We start from the raw sequence: 15,203 nt of genomic DNA on the forward strand, positions 1-15,203 counted from the left end.
TTCTTGTCTCCATTGCAAGAGATGCCATGCCACCTAGTTTGGTAAACATTGACCTATGTTAAACTATGTTTAACTTTTCAGTGTCAGAATGCAAGGAGGTGACTTTTACCATTCATAATGCAAATTAAGAGACTAAGGAAATACTTTAGTTCAATTTTTGCATTTGCTTAATGTAATAAATTTGTAATGGGTATTGTACATTACAGATCAGTCATGCTTTGCTAATTATATAGCAGACTCCAGCCTGCCAAGTTACTGCCCTCCAGAATTCTTTCATTGAGAGACATCACTGATAAAATTTGAAAAGACTTTTTGAAGAGCTAATGAGAAATTAGTACCCATACATTGAGAAAAGGAAAACTGAGCTGCAGCCATAAACAGAGACAACTTCTACTGTGAAATTGTCTTGTCAGCTTAATGTTATCGGTCCATCCAAACTATATGAGAATAATTCTTATAACCCTTCAGCATGGGCTAATGACTCTCAGCAGCAAGTACTCCCCAAACTAAATGGTACAAGAATGTGCATGTACTCTGCAGCTCTGGATAGTCAGAATCAGATGATTTTGTTAAGGTTGGACTACAGGGAATAGAAAGAAAACCTCTAGTTTGCAGGTATCATTTCTGTTCCATGGCGCCTGAAAAAAACAAGCTAGATCTATCCCCTATTGTAGTTGAGAGCCTGCTGTTCCTACCTTGGGGTGGGGGAGGACATAAGATATACCCCCCTTTTTTTTTAGCCTCCTAAAATGCTACCAGAGGAGATGTGGAATGCAGTTGTATCTCACTCTTACTTAGGAGCATGAAATACAACCTTGCTTTTTCTCCAGCTCCTGAATGTGCACAATAGTCAGAATCTGCTGTGTGTCTGACTTCAGCAGTTGTAGTCACTGTGTCTTTAAGGCCATCTGTAGCACAGAAAGACAAATGTATTCTGACTTGCACTTCTTGTCTGTTTTTCAGAAGCCTTTACCATACAAGAGAAAATAAGACACTGCAAGATAAACATGCTGATTACCAGACGAATGGGGAAATTATATGTAAAGACTGTGGACAAGTGAGGAAGAATTTCTTTTCCTTGTTTTTGTTTTTTGTTGTTGTTGTTTGTCTTTATTTCTGTCTAATGATACTGTCCATTTTATCTAAAATGTAATTTCTTTATATTTGCAGGCTTGGGGAAATATGATGGTTCACCGAGGTCTTGACCTGCCTTGTCTAAAGATTAAAAATTTTGTGGTTGTGTTTGAAGACAAGAAAACAACAAAGCAAATTTTTAAGAAATGGGGAGAACTGCCAGTCAGGTTCCCTGTTTTTGATTATGCAGGTCATTGTCCTTCAAGTGATGAAGATTAAGGACTCTGAAAAAGGGCTTTTATTTTCCTTCTGTGTTTTTCTGACTGCTCATTAGAAGCTCCTGCCTCACGTAGTGAGGACTGCACATAAAAACTGCAAAAGTCCCTAAGCTTGAGGAAGCTGCCTTGAAGAGAAAAAAAGACTTGAGGGAGGGGAAGGACTAAGTCACATGGCCACTTTTTGCACTCAGATTTGCAGTGGTGCTCCAGGACAAAGAATAAGACCAAGTAGACTGCAATGGTGTGTATTCATGGAACAGATTCCGCTGTCTACTCAGTACAGTCCTGTGTGGAGTGACAATACTGGCAGAAATATATTAGGTGACCTGTGTCCTAGCACAGAACATAAGACAGACGTCTTTGGACTTGTTCATGGTGATCATTTTCCATTTTTCTGCTGCAACCCTTTTGAAGATAAATTGTCTTATAAGAGGAGCTGGGTAAAGAGAATAGATCAGCTGAGCATTATTTCTGAATCATTGTTGACTTGTCACTGTTTCCACGGTTGAGTTCTCCCCCATCTTACCTTTAGCTGTTAGCTCATACCATTTTTACAGACTAAAATGAAGTTTCCATTAAAAGACGTTTCAAAAATCTCTCCTTTAAATCAACTTGAAATTGATTATTTTAATATCCAGGAAGCACAATGTTTAACTTTATATGTGTTAGTTTCATAGGACTGTTAAACAATGGCTATACAATGTATTTCTTCAATAAATGGCTGTAATGAATAACCTTTGCCAACTGTGATGCTGTTTATTCTCTGTCACTTTAAGTATTTTGACAGTAATAATGCCACAGTTTCACCCTCGAAATTTACAGGATACTGGTATTCTAACTGCAAAAATAGCATAATGTGTCTCCATATTTATCTAATTGACAGATTCCCCTCCCCCCCTCCATTTGCAAGTAAAATACTGGAGAGTGGAAAGAAGGTCTGTTTGTTGTTATAACTGTCAGCTTTGCAAATTCAAGATAAAGTGGTATGTTTACTGGCATGGGCATGTAAACACTTGAGTAGCCCCAGGTAAAATTTGTAAGTTACAACATAGCTGAAAAGTATTCCTTTGAGTATAGCCCGGCAGAAAGAATCTTGTTTATGCCTAGATCTGTACTTGTGCCACATTTTTAATAGGAGTGGAAGATACTATGCACATTTTTTTAAATCAGAATTGATTCCAGGTATGCATTAGGACCAAATTTAGAGATTTATCATATTTATAATCCTGACCATGTTCAAGGGGGRAAAAAAGTCTCAGTTCTGACTGAGAGAAGTGGCATATTTCAAAAATCACCTAGGCCATTTCAGTGATGGCCACTTAGTTATAAACAGATTGTAGTTATAAAATAAATATGCACACTGAATTTTCGCTGTGGGAGTTTTGTAGATTACAATGTGCATAAACTACAGAAATTCTGGTTTATTTATGGACTGAAATTATTCCAAAATGATGATTTATACCAATAAACTACTATCTTAGGTGTTTTTAAAAAAAAGTCATATGTATGAAAGTTAAGAGATTATACATGCACAGATGTTACAAGACACAGTTGAACACAGATCTTTGAATGATACAATTGAATTGAAACAGGAAAGGCCAGTGGGAATTTGGACTGTAAATGCTTTGTAGTGTATGTGAATTATATCTGTGTTTATATAATGCTGTTCCTACTATTATGTATTGTGCAGTGCAGGATAAATATGAAATCATCACTGATTTCTTTATTCAGCATTATGTGCTTTATTATTTAAAAAAAAAAAGCCATTCCTCATTTATTGTTCTTATAAATAGACTAATCATTTTCTTTTACTGTAGTATTTTGCCTAACACTGAAGCTTTTGGCTACTTCTAGAAGCTGCTGGTTCAGCATGAAGTGAATTTTACACGTTTTACACATTAATCTGAGAATCTGACTATTTAAAAATGTCTTGAGATGGATAGAGAGATCACACAGGATTGTGATTTAAGATGTATTTTGTTAATGTGCTCAGTATCTGATAAATAAGATGCTATGAAAATATACTAAGAATTAATCAGAATAGTCTCTCTTGATAAATAACAAATCATTTCTGGATTTCTGTTTAATGAGTTCTTATAGTTCTTTGAATGATACTTTAAAACCAAAAAAGGCTTCTGGGATGTTTAGAATGTAAATGCAATATAATGCATTGGACGTAGCATTTTCAAGTGCCGGAAGTAATTTATTCAGTTCTTTAAAGAAGTGTAAAACCCTGGTAAAGAGATGTCATTATACGGTTTGCTGCTGACTTCTCTATCAAATAATTGCCAAGCTGAGTAGATCTCTCTGAGCTTCTGGTACTTCCCATTATTGAAGCAACAAAAGCATATGCAACTGGATTTCTTTGTTCTTTTACAGTTGAGTTGAACAGGGACATATCACAATCATGCCTGGGTTTCTTGTAGTTCAGCTGTGTGGTGCTGTTATGCCCCCAGTTCCTGGGTGACTCAGCCACATTGTCACCAAAGCCTAAAGAGTGTTTACGCAATCTCACTTCAGCATAGTGCATAATGAACCTCAAATGTTGAATGCTGCTGGCTTGTAGCATAAGGAATTTCCACTTCAAGTCAGTGTCTCTGAACAGGGTTGTAAAACGTGCCTATATTGCTCATCCAGGAAGTGTGAAGTTGTAAAAAACAAGCTAAATTGCCATATTTTTATCTGATAGTTACTTCTGCATTTATTGCCTTTATGGACTCAAAGTCCTCCAGCGAGTGTGACAAATCCTGATTGCATTTTCCAGTTAGAGCTTTTATTTGTTCACAACTGTGGAGAGAGGAAAAACTATTAAATAGTCACTGGGGATTTGTCTAGCTATGTATGTGGCTACTTAAGAACTAAGGCAGCTTTTGATTTACATTCATTTCTACCTGCTTCAGCTTTAGCTGTATTTTTATTATTCTGTCTACTTTTGGTCTGATGTCATGCACAACCTGCATTTGTAAATCTCCATTTCCTCATCTGGAAAATGTAAATAGTAACCATAGAGTAGTTGCAAAACTAGTTGCATAGGTGCTTTACAAACTGTTTTCTGTTCCATAATTTGCTGCTGCTTCTTTCTCCAACGGATTTCCTCTTTGTTCTAGCTTTCCTACCCTTTTATTTCTATCTTGCAATGTGTTGTTTTGTGACTGCAGAAGTTAGGAACAGCTTTGGCTACTGAAAGAAGTGCTGTTTGCTTCTTCACATGTACTGGTATAAACAGTCCAGAGAAGGGATTTCAGGTTTCRGGGAAGTAGATCTATAAAGCTTGTAAGGTTTGTTGTCTGCCAGTTACATTTTGTTTTGCTTCCAATGCTGCAACATTTGTGAATCTTACTACAGCATGTGCCTAAATTATTAGACCTCCAAATTAGAAAAATACATAACATGCAGCATATAGTCATGGTGCAAAGTCGTTTGGATCATGTGAGTTTGAATCATTTCCTTTGAGACATTCTCTAAACATTCATTTATTAGAGGAAACTGCATGTTTGGAAAATTTCAACTAGCCTGATCAAAATCTGCATTTGCAATTCTGCAATGTTCTGGCTGTCAGATATAACCAAAGCTGGCAGGAAAAAAAAGGGTTTCTGTGAATTGTGTTATTGAGAATTCATATGGCCTTAACCACAGAATGCTAGGAAATAAATAACAGTTTGGAAATACAAATAAGCAGCATGAGTTATATGGGGAAACAATTCTTTTGCCACAATACTTTTCTGTTTTGGAAATTTTGAATAGCTGTGGTTTTATCTTATTAGGAAACACTATTGTTGTTAAGCTCACTTGTGTCCTGCTTATACAGTGCATCAGGAACAATGTATTTTGGTCTTCTCCGCCTCTTTTCCTTCCTGGCTTATGTCAAAAGGACAATCTTATTCAGAAATGTTCTCTTGTATAACTTTACTGTTGCAACAAGGACTGGGGAAAGAGGGGAACTGAGAGAACACAAGTTTATGTGAAAACAGGACATGTTTCATATCAGTGGTTGGTCCAGACAATTGATTTTAATTTCTTTTCAAAAGTCTCCCCACCAAGACTAATGTAACAAATGTTGTCAACCCACTGCCAAAAGCGCCCAGACTGGTTGCTGCCTCACCAGGACTGGTGTAATGGTTAAGGTTCAAAACACAGTCTGTACTATTGGGATAAAGTGGTAACTTGACTACCCTTGGCGATGATAGAGATTTTTCTCTGGGGGAAAACATAGCCCCAAGTTCTAATGGACAACTTGGTGTGACTGGAAACCTACTTCATCTACTACACTTTGATTTTTTCAGAGAAGCCAGAGGTCATGATGCACCCAACTGCYATTGAATTTCAGTAAGATTTGGGTACTCAGTCCTTGTTACCTCCTTTGAAAAATCTGGTGCCTGACTCACCACATACAGGCACTACCATTCTGGGTTCATTGTCTCACCGTCTCATTTTGCCCTTTTGGTTTAAGTGTAGGACAGAAATTTAAGACTGGTGCAGGGAGAAAGATGAGGCGATTCAAAAAGGGACTCTGCACATGTAAAATCAACAACATCTAAGCCTAGCCTGCAGCTTTCGGTCACAGGTCTCTGGGGTTCGCATCAAACCTGGTGGGTGGATATTCTGTCAGTTTGTGGCCTTTTCTGGCAGGTTACATTTTCCACAAGGGTTTAGGTGGTGGCAGGGCTCAGGGTAGTCCCTCCCTGTCAGGAGGGGAGGGAGAGCAGGGCTGCGGCTGGGCCTGGCTGACACCTCAAGCCGAGGATGGAGGCCAAACAGAGGAAAGCTTATGGCCACCTCCCCACACGGCCATCTCCTCTGGTGCAGGCCTCAGGTGAAACGGCTGTGAAGCTAAAAGCAGTAAGCAGGTAACAGGCGTTGTTTTGCAGCTCAGTTCAGCTGCTACAGGCCCTGCTGCCTCTCTGCACAGGACACAGAGCCTGAACCCATTTGTTGCCTGCTAAGGGCCTGCCTGGGGCCGGTAGCGCCCTGTTGTGGGGCAGAGTGCTCTGCCCAGGCCTTTGGGGTGGTATCTCCACACCTGCAGTTTCACATAACTGAAAGAAGGAGCAGGCCACTGATCACAGAGAAACACCTCTCTGGAAAAGAGTAGGTGGTTTGTGTTCCCTTCTGGCAGTGTTTGGATGAATGCTATAAACTGTGTGACACCCCCCCCCCCTTTTTTTTTAATAACACATCTGAAGTGTTCCTGCTTCAGCCTCATGCTCAGGTAATCATCTTAAATAATAATTATTGACTTTTTGACAGAAGCACTGGAAGGATTGACTATCTTTTCAGAGATCATCCTTCTGAGACCTGGGCATCGCTCTTACCCTGCGACACACACTGCTGTTTATGGGGGGTCGTCTGGTAGCACAGAGCAACAACACAAACCTTGAAAGTGTGGAGTGTGCTGGGATGAGTGAGGAGCAGTGGGGAAAAGAGGCAACAGCGCAGAGTGCTCCTGAAGAGGCCCTGGGTGGCTGTGGGTTACTGAGCTGTGCAGAGCGAATTGGATGGTGCTGCCATCATACAAAATGTTGCCTAATTTGAATTTGGGACTGTTCCAGTCTCTGTTCGGCCCAGACTTCTGAAGACACCTAAAACACTTTTGCTTTCCTAGTTCTTCTCTCAGCTTGTTCTGAGAGGCACATCGCACAGTCTTTCTGTGTTTTGGGTTGGTTTCAATGAATTCCTGCGATTCCAGCAACAGCGTCGGATAACCCCGGGGACCCCACCAGTCGCGCCTGACGCCCGTTGAGGCTGGCGGGGAGAAGGCGGCGGCGGCGGGCGCGGGCGGCCGCCAGGGGGCAGCGCGCGCGCTCAGGGCCGCGCGGCGGACCGTTACCCCTCCCCCGCTGCGGCGCCGCGCGCGGCGGCTCCTTCGCGGCGGCTCCCGCCGGCAGCGGCGCTGGTTGGCAGCGCGAGCACCCGCGTTAAAGAAAGGGAGGATTCGGTCTCCATGAGCATTTCCTTACTTTCCTAGCGCTTTCCAGAGCAACTCTGAGGCAGATCGGTAGTAAGAATATTTGAATAAAGTCAGTCTAATGAACACAGCGTACTTCTGCTTCCCTTTTCGGGCGTTTTTTCTCTCTGCTAAGAATTCTCTTCTGTAACTTAATACTGTGGTCTCAAGAGAAATCCCTGTTTTCAACTGACCTCATTTCAGTGAGTTAGATAAAATACATACAGCTGGTGGTTTAAGGACTGTATTACAGAATGTGCACTGGGCCAGTAGATGCTTACACCATCTAAGCTGTGTTATGTAGTCTGTAGAAGTTTATTGTTTTCTGAGAAAAAAGTAATTTTCTTCACTTGCGAAAGACATTAAACGATTTGTATTTCTGCTTCTTGCTTTGCATTGTTACACTATCATTTACAATTTCAGAATCTAAACAATCAGTAAGTATATATAAACAACAAAGGTATGCTTCAAATTTATTTTTAATTTCTCTGTTGAGAGTAGAAAGAAGTAATGAATGCATGCTGAAAATGTGAGGATTGCCAAAAAAAAAAAAAAGCATAAATACTTTCCAGAGAAAAACAGTACATATCAAGTAACTGTTGAGTCATAAAACCCTAAGTTAGTGTAAGCAGATGTTGGTTACAGCTTACATCGATGGGAAGCGTATAATCACCACCCCTATAGCCACCCACGGTCCATTTCTGGTCCAAGAACTTCCCCGAAAGTCTGTTTCTAATTTTATGAAAACCCTTTGAAATTTGGCACAGTTTTCAAAAGTATGTAGGGGAAAAAAAAAAGTCTGCCAGAGGTTTGGCCTCCGACTGTGAAAACAGACACTGCCTTTTCAAACTCTTTTCCTAGATCTGCTGACCAACGCCCAGAAGAGAGAATTTGCTTTCTTTTGGAGTACAGCAGGAAAATGAAGGTCTGTATGCAGCTGAATTCAGCTTTTGGTAATATTTACATCTGTTGTTTTAAACTGTCTGTTGCTGCACAAGGCCGGGCTGTGATGTGGAAGTGTTTGCTTTAAAGAAAAAGGAAAGGGAAGTCGTTTCAAATGTACTGCAGGGACATTTTTGCTTGCTGTTTGGATGGATTTCAGCAATTAAAATAAAGAGAGTGGGAGGATTTAGTTACGTACAAAGCCATAAAAGTGTACTTCAGGCATATTAGAAATGTAATTATTGTTTGTTTCTGTCCTGCAGGTCCRGCTAAAAATCATATTTGGCGTGGTTATATGCCTTTTGCTTTCCTTATTACTTATGTGTATTATATTGCTTCCATCAAGAGGTAGGACATTTATAGTCTAATGTAGCGGAAAACACAATGTCTTTAGCTACTGTGGTTTTGAAAGTTCAAAAAAGTTTGTAAAATCATTTTTAGGATTGCCCTGTTAGAATTGCTGTGCCTTTATTACTTTACAGAAGCGTTGTACTGACAGCTGAAATATCCTGAAGATATAATGGAAATGCCAGCAGATGTTGAAACAAGGAACTACTTCAAGTGAAAAGCACCTGAATTAACTTTATTGTGCATGATATTTCATGTTCTTAGGGCTACAAAAACGTTCTTGGATCCCTCACATTATGTGTTATTTTTTGCATTAGAGGTTATAAGTTTCTTACAATCTGTTAGTAGTTTGATTTAGTTTGGTGAACTTGTATTGTGTTTTAAATGATTGTTTAGTAATTATTAGTTTGGTGAACTTGTATTAGGTTTTAAATGGTTGCTTAGTAATTATAGAACTGGTTTCTCTGTCCAATTACAAGTTAAGCATTTTGCTGTTGGTAGGGTAAAGTGAATTATTTGTGAATGTATTTAAAATTGCATTTGGATATGAAAGCCAGCATAGGATAAAATAGGAACTCATAGCTTCCTCTACCAYTGATGTCAGTTGGAGGTAAATGCTGATACACAGTATGGTCTGTTGAGTCCTTAGGCAAAGTTTGATGCAGATGTGGTTTTAAATTTAGAACCTGAGTGGCACTGACTTAATGATCATTTTTTTCCCTATAAGGAGTCTAATAAGAGCAATCTGAGTATTTGCACAGCCCTTTCACTACAGCAGATGAATTGAATGCCTCCAAAATAATTTAAAATAGTAATAAAAAACATATACCCCAGTATTCATTTAAAGGGATTTTTTTAAATAATTGTTCATTTGCTGATGGGGTGACTGAGTTGAAAAGATCAGTTTTTTACAACTAAATGTTATGAAATCAACTATCTGCTGAAGTCTTGTGAAAGTAAATCCTGTAGTTAATATGCAGCTCTGGTGAAAGGTGAAAACTCTCTTTCCTATGGAATATTTCTGTGGATTATAGTTATCATGGGTTGTTTTGTTGAGGGGAGGGTAGGAAGTTTCTGAAACAGAGTTGATTCTGTTATGCAGCATGTGACTATAAAGGTAGATTATATCAAGCTGGGAGGCAGTGCTGGGAAGAGATATCTGAGGCAATAGGTTTGTGCTGATTTTTGCTGTTGATCAGATAGGGTGCCACATCTTTGGGTAGCTTAAGCATGATCAAGTCTGAACTTTCATTGCTAAATAGACATATTTACGATATCGAGTCAGACTTGCTCATACCAAGCCTGTTATGACAGGGCAGAATATTTTGATGACTTTCAAATGAAAAAGAATAGTGAGGTGACAAAGATGCCCAGAGACTGAGGATCAGTTTGGCAGCCTAAAGAAGTTGCTACAGATCAGGGAAGGTACTGTAAAATTTCTAAATAGTATTTTTCCCTCCTGAAGTTATCTGCATGCCAGCTCACTGGTCTTAGTCTGAGCCTCTTCAGTATCTGAGCCACTACCAAGAAATCCTTTTATCTCTATAGTTTCTTGGAATAGTGACTTGGTAACCAACCATATCGAACATCACCTACAGACCTAAGACGGATGGAAAAGAATTTATCTTGCTTTAGAGAATGCTCTTGAAGGAGCATTCTAGACAACTGTGGAATATGCATCTGATTATGGCTTCTTAATCCTAGGTGGAACTCTAAGTACTGCAGTTGTCCTATGCCTAAACCTTTTTTAATTCTTAATAAGCTACTGATCAGTTGTAAAAGGGTGAACTATAAATTATTTCTGTGGTTACAAATCTTGCAAGTCAAAGAGAAATAGGAAGTAGCTAGAGAGATGGAATGTTGTTTGTACATTCCACTTTTACCACTACTTAACTGCAAAGATGGAGAGATTTAGAAAGAAGATTAATTACATATTACATAGAGAATTACATAGAAACAAACCAGCTAAATTTCTGCTTTAGAAATCAGTGAAGAAAAATGACATCTCTAATGCTTGAAGAACTGAAGAAATACTTACAGAATCGCAGAATGGTTGAGGTTGGAAGGGACCTCGGGAGACAGTCTAAGTCCAACCCCAACTAAATACTTAGTTCTGTTTTTGTCTGCTGAGTTTCTAGTAATTTCATATTCTTCAAACTTCTTTCCTTTCTTGGACCCTTACATCGCAGAGATGTTAGACCCCATAGTAAACTAAGCCATTTCCATCCTAGCATGCTCTAGGTTTCTACACAAAGGCTGTTCCTACCAGTAAGAAGAGCTGGATCATGCTGAGGAACAAGACTTATTCAGATTTCAGTTTTTCTTCTCTTTGCAAAGGGTGTTTTTGAAGTAACCTTCACTGAGAAAGCAGTGGCACACCTTGCAAAACTGTTTGAATATAATGCAGGTATGGAAAAACAGATTTGGTTAATGTGGAGCTGAACGTGACCAGAAGTTCTGGAACAGGATCAGAAGGAACGTTGGAATTAATTTGTGATGCTGAGCTGGGCTGTGATTTCCCCAAGCAGAAGATTGCCTTCGTGGGTATGTTGCAGGAGCTTGTGTTTTAGCCATTCAGCATCAGTCCATGGAGATGAGAGTGGACATTCCAGTCCAGAGGCAGGATGCAATACCATCTGCAAGCTGGCTGTCTCAAGATGCTAACCACTTTTCTTTTGGCAAATCATTTATTTGCTGTGTAGTAGTGGATGCTTGCAAGGCAGCTGTTGCTGTTGTTTGCCTCGAAACAGGGAATAATATTAATATTCCGAAATAAGAGCAGAGAATTTTATGCAAATTGGCTTCCTGTGATGTCCTGTTGCTGACCYGTTTTTTCCCCTAATAAATACAGAAATCAGAATGGATGCTTTCTGATTATTATGTAGGCTTGGTTTACTCTGGCAGGAGCATACACAATGTATATGGATGCACGCCACACTGTGGAATGAGCCAACAGGATGTGTATTACTGGGTTATTCTAGACGTCTGCCGATTCAAATTTCAAAGCTGGCCCAAGAATATTGATAAAAGTGGCTGGATCTCCCTCATCTTTCTACCCTGAAGATAAATTATTATCCCTGTATGAGGGCAACCAACCAATGGTCTAAGCATAATTCATACAATTTTGATTCCGTCATGTAGTAAAACTGGAAAAAGTTCAAAGAACAACAGCAAAAATGATTAAAGAATCTGAAATAGTTTCCATACTAGGAATAGCTGAGTGGACTGGGGGTCATAAGTTTGAAAAACAGACAATTTGGGAGGACTTGATAGCAGTCTACAGCATCATGAATGTCGTGAATAAGGTGGATAGGATTTGGCTCTTTACAACTTCTCATACAAGGAAGAACATCAAATTAACAAAACAAGGGAAGTGATCTTTTTGTGCAGGGTAAAGTAGACGTGGAACTCATTGCAAAGTGGTGTTGGAAATACTAAAAGTCTGCAAGCATTCACTGGGTGAGTGGGTAGCTGTGTGAAAGAGAAATCCCTTTGGGATATAAAGAAGCCACAGGAGCTGAAAATAGTTGAAATCTGGGAGAATACTCAGGAGAAGTATCAGATATGCTCACCATCTCCTTGTTTCTGTTTGTAAACACAGTCCTCTATTACCACAAATTATGCAACCAAGTTCCTGCTTTGTGGGAAATCATAGGGATCAGCATATCAGGAGCGGAGGAATGAATCTCTTCTTCAGCAGACTTCATGATCATGGGGTCTGTTCTCTTGGACACAGGAATTCTGGTGCAGTCCATTGATGTGGCCCAGTGTCACTATTATTGTCTAATGCAAAACAGGAAAAGCATCCAGGAAAGTGCATCCAGGAAAAACATTTTGAGTACTGGAGCTGTCTGTGCTTTAGGAAGTACTGGGCATACAGCAGTGTGTATAGGGATTGGGTGAGATTGGGGAGGAGAGGTAGAAGTACTGTGTCCAAGAACAGACAGACATAGTACAGCCCAGGAACAGCCATCTGGAAGGTATGGCATTGATCCTGTCAGCTAGGCTCGGGAGTCTGAAGCAAGGGCTGTGTTGGTCTATCCACATCCACTCTTTGAAGGGGAATAATCCTGATAATACAAGCAGAACTTCACAGTAATGGATTGATGTACATAAAGTTAATCTGAGTTTAATATAATTTGAAGTTCTGCTTTCTGTATTTTGTTAAACTCTCTCACAACAAGAAATTGAACAAGTAAATGAAGTAAATGAGAAGGTATCTGCATAAAGCCAGTGACAATTAATAGATGCTTACAGGTTGTTATCACCACAGTTATGTGTATATAGAACACACTGAAATGCACAAATGAGTAATTATGACCATGGAATGTATAAAGCAAGCTGTGAAGCAAAATAACCATTTCAGTGCACGGTATTGTTCTGCATTTCTTGATATTGTTGAAATGTGCACAAGAAAAATGGAATGGCATCTGAATGCAAATAGACCACAAAAAATTAAAACCAAAACAGTGGGGTTGTAAAGGGAAAAGAGCGAAGCTGAAATTTGGTAACCTTTCACTTCTCTGGTTGGCTCTGCTATTTGCTTCCTTTTTGTCCTTGGGCTTCTTGTTTCATCTTTGTTATTCTGTAGAGAAATGAATCACAACAAAAGAACTTACCAAGCTAAACAACAGCCATCCAAATCACTGTCTATATAATGTTGTAGACCTATAAATTACTCATCATGTTAGTGTTTATTCTGTGAGCAGAGGAAATTTGAAGAAGCTTGAAATCACAGTCCTGATCAGATGTGGCCCATAGCAGAATCCAGTATGAGAATAAAAACTGAAACAAAGGATAAGGAAATACAAGACACTTTAGGAATAATAGTGATAAAGCAATTTTTTGTAGAACGTGATTTTAAATACTATTATTGAAACAATCTTTAGTTGCAAAAAAAAAGATTTGGCAACAATTACAGCAAACAATTAAAGCTGCTGCTTTTAATTAAAGCATTTAAATATATCTTTAGTTGCCTAGAAACATGCATTCAAAATTATAAGTAATCAAGTAAGAAATAGTTGTGTTCAGTGCACTGGTAGAAATTCCGGTAGGAGCAGACACATTTTGAAATTCATTAGCAGTCATAATAAATTATCAGAGAATATTAAATATATGAGTGAGATGGCTAACAGAATAAAGGTTTAAATTAGAGCTGTGAAAATTAGAGCAAATAGAGATGAGACATTTGTGGTATCACTTGTCTTTTTAGTAAAAATTCCTCTTAGCTGAGAGAAGGAACCAGGAAATTTTACCAGATGAGAGTGTCAAACAGGACTGTAAATTTAGAGCTCTTATACACACAACTATGGAAATAATTCTTAATAATGGTTTTGCTTTAGTTATATAGACATACTCTCTTAGAGAATTTAAACTGGAAGCTAATGATAAGTAACCCTCATTCAATGTAAATGGAAATGGACTCTTCTTTGGAATTATTTTATATTAGTTTTCCGAGAGTTTGCTATCTTTGGGCTTATCCTTAACATATTCAAGGATCTCTTTAATATAGAGGAATGTTACTAACAAAAGGAATTAACTTGTTATTGAACTTTTTGGAATATTTTCTGGACATATTGCTAGCTCAGTTTAGACTGGTAAGTTTTTGCTTATGGATTGGCATTCAGTTTTATTTCTCATGACAGCTTTCATCTGCATTAGTGCAGACAAGACTAGTGTCAACAGTCAACCTGACATGTGTATTCTGCAGTAACTAATAGTCACAGAAAACATGCATTATCATTACAAATTGCTAGAGAAGAGAATATGAAGAAACATTTTGCGAGAAGTGAGTGTAGTCTTAACAAAGAGGGGGCCTGTAATGAGGAAGTGCTGGAGCATGATATGAAACCTCAGGGCAGTGAGTCATCTTGATTATCTGGCTGTCATCTGAGAGGCCTGAAGGAACAAACAGGGGACGTGGCAGTGAACTACCTGGCTGCAGTGTGACATCGCCTGTACCTCTGAAGGCCATGGCAAAATTCCCCAGAAAAGCATTGAATGCAGAGGGCCTGGACTAAAGAAAGCTGTCATTATTATGGTACTGAACTTTAAAAACTGGCCTTCTTGGACAGGTTCCCATGCCTTTTGAAGATTGTTTGTTTTGGGTAATCTTTCACTTGTCAAGTCTATGGATTCTTTTTTTTATTTTTTTTTATTACATTTTTAAAATGAAAATTTTTATTTGCATGCACATAGCAAGCCACCATTTTCAGCATTATCCTCTTCTCATCCAGGCTGGTTGCCCTTACATTTGTTTTAAAAATCTGCCCTAGTTTAATGTGTGTTTAATGCTTTTGGAAGAAACGCAGCCAGACAAGAGCCACAAAACCAGCCACAATTTTGTGCATTATTTTTACATGACTATTTGATCTCTTTATAAATCAAATATCAGAGAAGCTGACTTCTCTCCAGAATCATTGCCGATTTTGTTTTGCAGCACTAAGTAAAGAGTTGAAGTTTGGGTTCACTTTTTCATTACATTTCAGCATTTTTACCTGTGTACCTTTGTCTATTTCTTTCTTGTGGTTACTAAGAAATATATGTAGATGGTAATGATTTTGCAAGTTTTATATCCATCTTGTAATACTGGTTTATGAGACAATTATGAAATACCA

At 38.8% G+C, this 15,203-nt stretch overlaps 2 protein-coding genes across 6 annotated transcripts in view; both read left to right on the top strand.

Moving 5' to 3' along the window:
- Positions 1-2,096, top strand: part of IFIH1 (interferon induced with helicase C domain 1) — a 30,217-nt gene extending 28,121 nt beyond the window's left edge. For both annotated transcript variants that reach the window (XM_026078081.1, XM_026078082.1), the window contains 2 exons: positions 964-1,057; positions 1,171-2,096. In XM_026078081.1, the coding sequence (XP_025933866.1) occupies positions 964-1,057; positions 1,171-1,353 (277 nt within the window). In that variant the 3' untranslated portion in view covers positions 1,354-2,096. The remainder of the gene's footprint in view (positions 1-963; positions 1,058-1,170) is intronic.
- A 5,323-nt stretch (positions 2,097-7,419) lies between these two features.
- Positions 7,420-15,203, top strand: part of FAP (fibroblast activation protein alpha) — a 44,768-nt gene continuing 36,984 nt past the window's right edge. For 2 of the 4 annotated variants that reach the window (XM_026078092.1, XM_026078093.1), the window contains exons 1-2: positions 7,989-8,221; positions 8,502-8,586. In XM_026078092.1, the coding sequence (XP_025933877.1) occupies positions 8,216-8,221; positions 8,502-8,586 (91 nt within the window). In that variant the 5' untranslated portion in view covers positions 7,989-8,215. Of the gene's footprint in view, positions 7,500-7,988; positions 8,222-8,501; positions 8,587-15,203 lie in introns of those variants that run through there. The other 2 variants (XM_026078090.1, XM_026078091.1) reach the window with 2 other exon arrangements.

The sequence above is a fragment of the Apteryx rowi genome, unplaced genomic scaffold (assembly GCF_003343035.1).
Source record: "Apteryx rowi isolate R43461 unplaced genomic scaffold, aptRow1 scaffold_47, whole genome shotgun sequence".
Lineage (NCBI taxonomy): Eukaryota > Metazoa > Chordata > Aves > Apterygiformes > Apterygidae > Apteryx > Apteryx rowi.